Below are 3,101 nucleotides of genomic sequence, written 5' to 3' on the forward strand. Positions count from 1 at the left end.
GTTTTTTTCTATTTATACGACACATGTTTGTTTATTTTTTAATCTTTTCTTGATTTATTATCATAGTAAATTTTTGAAATGGAAACTTTATTTACAGTTGGTGATATGTACAATATTAGATTTAAAAACTGACCTTGCAATTCGATTAAATTAATGTCAAAAAAAGATTTATAGAACAACAAATCAATTAATTTGATTTTGATAAGTCAGTTGTCTGATCTGAACAAATTAATATCAATGTCCTTATTAGTAGAATAGATAGGGTCAATTTTATTTTCATTTTTCAATAAAAGTTGATGATCTACAAAATCAAGCTTTATTCATATTATATTACAGATTTAAAAGTAATCAATTTTAGATTGCTAAATTATTTGTGATTCGCTAATTTTCTATTTTGCTAACATCATATATTAAAAATATTAATTTCGTTCTTATTCTTTATTATCACCATACTATTATAACTTATAAATTTAAGGGTTTCCACCAAAAAACAAATTCATATAAATTTAAAGTATTGTAAGTTATATTTCATGAAGAGGTAATTTATAAAAAATTAATTATTGTTATACCGTGCAAAGCGCGGATAAATTTCCTAGTAATATAATATCATTGATATTACATATTATTACCTTAGAATTCAACACTGGCACGACAATGATATTACATATTTTCTTTAAAAAAAAGCACAGTATAACAATCATAATCAGGGCAAAATGATACAGTACTCCATCCGTTCAACAATAGTTGTTCACTATATTATTTTGGGATGTTCAACAATATTTGTCCACTTTATAAAATTAATGAATAATTTTACATTTTGTTCCTAATTTACCCTAATCATTAATTACAATCATTTTCCTATTACATTTTTCAAGACATTGTATTTATTATATTTAAAAGATGATAAAGTAAAATTACCCTTCTATTTATAATTTCTTAAGAAGGATGAAAAATCACTAGTGGACAAGTATGGTTGGACAGAAGGAGTATGCAAAAAGACATCTAATAATTGAAATTTAAATAATTCAGATTGAGATTAAAAAATAAATACATTTAATAGCTGAAATCTTAATAAATTATATTTCAGGCAGTCATTAAGTTCCCGACGCCTAATAACTTTCGCATATAATTGTATATTATACATATGTATTTGTATATATGACAAGTGAGATTGGGAGAGGGAGGAGAGAGGCGAGCGAGAGAGGGCAATAATTTGTATAATCCGTATCTCGTTTGTATAATTAGCTGCTATGTTTGTATAATACGCTGCTATGTTTGTATAATTCGTGTGTTTTTGTATAATTGAGTAATATAAAGCCTAGAATTATACAAATATGATAAAACTTGAAATAACGAATCGATACAAATAGAAACATATGAACTTTAAATAATTATACAAAATATATTATACAAATTACATTATATAAATTATATTATACAAAATCCAAAAACTGCACATTTATACAAACTTTAAAAAGTTATACACAAAAGATTGAATTTATATGGTGACAAAACTAAAAAACCAAAGGAAATCATCGTCATATACAAATACAAATCAAACAAAGAATTGCTAGTTGCGAATTATATAAATGTGGCGAATTATACAAACGTGACTAATTATACAATTCGAAGTCAGCCCACATAATTGATGGTTAATGTTAGTCACAAATGGTAATTATAGCAAACTATAACTATGATGAGTAATTAAGTAGTATAAATTTGCTTAACCACGTAATTTCCCTACATAATTTGGATTCTACAAAGAATAATGCATGCATCTTAGTTGGAGATAAAAAATAATAAGTGTCAATAATTATAGGATCACCTATACATCCATGACTAATCACGTCGATAAATTTTTTTTTATAAAAGTCAATGTTAGTATTAATGCTTATGAAGAACTCTTGTTATAAAAGTCCTTTTTCTTTAACAAGTTTCATACTTCAAATCACATATCAATTTCATCCCTTCAAAAATATGCAAAAACAGAGTCATAACCATTTCAAGCCACAGAGATCATGGTGCCTCGTTACAGCATTAGTAGGTTTAATAGGAGGTGTACTTTTCATTTCTCTGTTTCTCAAAACGTCGAACAATTGGATCCTTTGCAACAACAATAAAGCTTCAACCATGGGGAATTTTCTTGTCGATAAGTCAAATCCACAACAACTCTTGCTCGATGCAATTTTACACTACGCTACATCGCGAGTGATACCTCAACAGAACATCAACGAAATCAGGATATCTTTTGACGTTCTGAAAAATCGTACTCCTTGTAATTTCCTTGTATTTGGTTTAGGCCATGATTCACAAATGTGGGCCTCATTTAATTCCCGTGGAAACACATTATTTTTAGAGGAAGATCCTAAATGGGTCGAGACTATACTAAAAGACGCCCCGTTTCTTCACGCGGAGACCGTGAAATATCGGACGATGTTATCGGAGGCAGATGAGTTAGTTGAACATTTTCATAAAGAAGCAGATTGTTCAGCTAAGAAATCGTTTATACGTGGCAATCATGGCTGTAAATTAGCATTAGATATGTTATCGGATGAAGTTTACAATAAAGAATGGGATCTGATTATGATAGATGCACCAAGAGGGTATTTTGCAGAAGCACCAGGTAGAATGGCAGCTATTTATTCGGCGGCGGTTATGGCGAGAAATAGGAAAGGAAAAGGCGTTACACATGTGTTTTTACATGATGTGGAACGGAAAGTAGAGAAGATTTATGCTGAACTTTTCTTGTGTAGAAAATATTTGGTCAAAGGTGTAGGAAGGCTTTGGCATTTTGAGATTCCTCCATCTTCTAATGTGGGAAATAGTTTTTGTTAGAATTTATTAATGCATCTATCTATAGTCTATACTTTATAATTTTCTTCAGTTTATTTAAATATTGGTATTGATTTTTCCAAACTTCCGGTTTTCTTTGTTTACATTTACTCAAACTATTTAGACTATATTCTATTTATTTACTCTGAGTATCACTTAGATTATCTATATAAAGTATGTAGTCTTTTCTATTGTTGCTTGAACTCTTCAAAAATTTCAAGAATGCGTGTCAAATTTGTGTTTTTGGAGGATTCGACATTAGAAGTGAA

At 28.8% G+C, this 3,101-nt stretch overlaps 1 protein-coding gene across 1 annotated transcript; it reads left to right on the top strand.

Annotated features, from left to right (window-relative positions):
• The first annotated feature begins 1,951 nt into the window (after nucleotides 1-1,951).
• On the top strand, nucleotides 1,952-2,845 carry LOC102594016 (probable methyltransferase At1g27930). The gene has a single exon (XM_006352132.2). The coding sequence runs from the start codon at nucleotides 1,978-1,980 to the stop codon at nucleotides 2,833-2,835; it is 858 nt and encodes a 285-aa protein (XP_006352194.2). The 5' UTR covers nucleotides 1,952-1,977; the 3' UTR covers nucleotides 2,836-2,845.
• Nucleotides 2,846-3,101: the final 256 nt, after the last annotated feature.

Source organism: Solanum tuberosum, unplaced genomic scaffold, assembly GCF_000226075.1.
Source record: "Solanum tuberosum cultivar DM 1-3 516 R44 unplaced genomic scaffold, SolTub_3.0 scf00145, whole genome shotgun sequence".
Lineage (NCBI taxonomy): Eukaryota > Viridiplantae > Streptophyta > Magnoliopsida > Solanales > Solanaceae > Solanum > Solanum tuberosum.

Coding starts and splice junctions, on each gene's coding strand:
- LOC102594016 (XM_006352132.2), top strand. CDS start 1,978: ATGCAAAAACAGAGTCATAACCATTTCAAGCCACAGAGATCATGGTGC.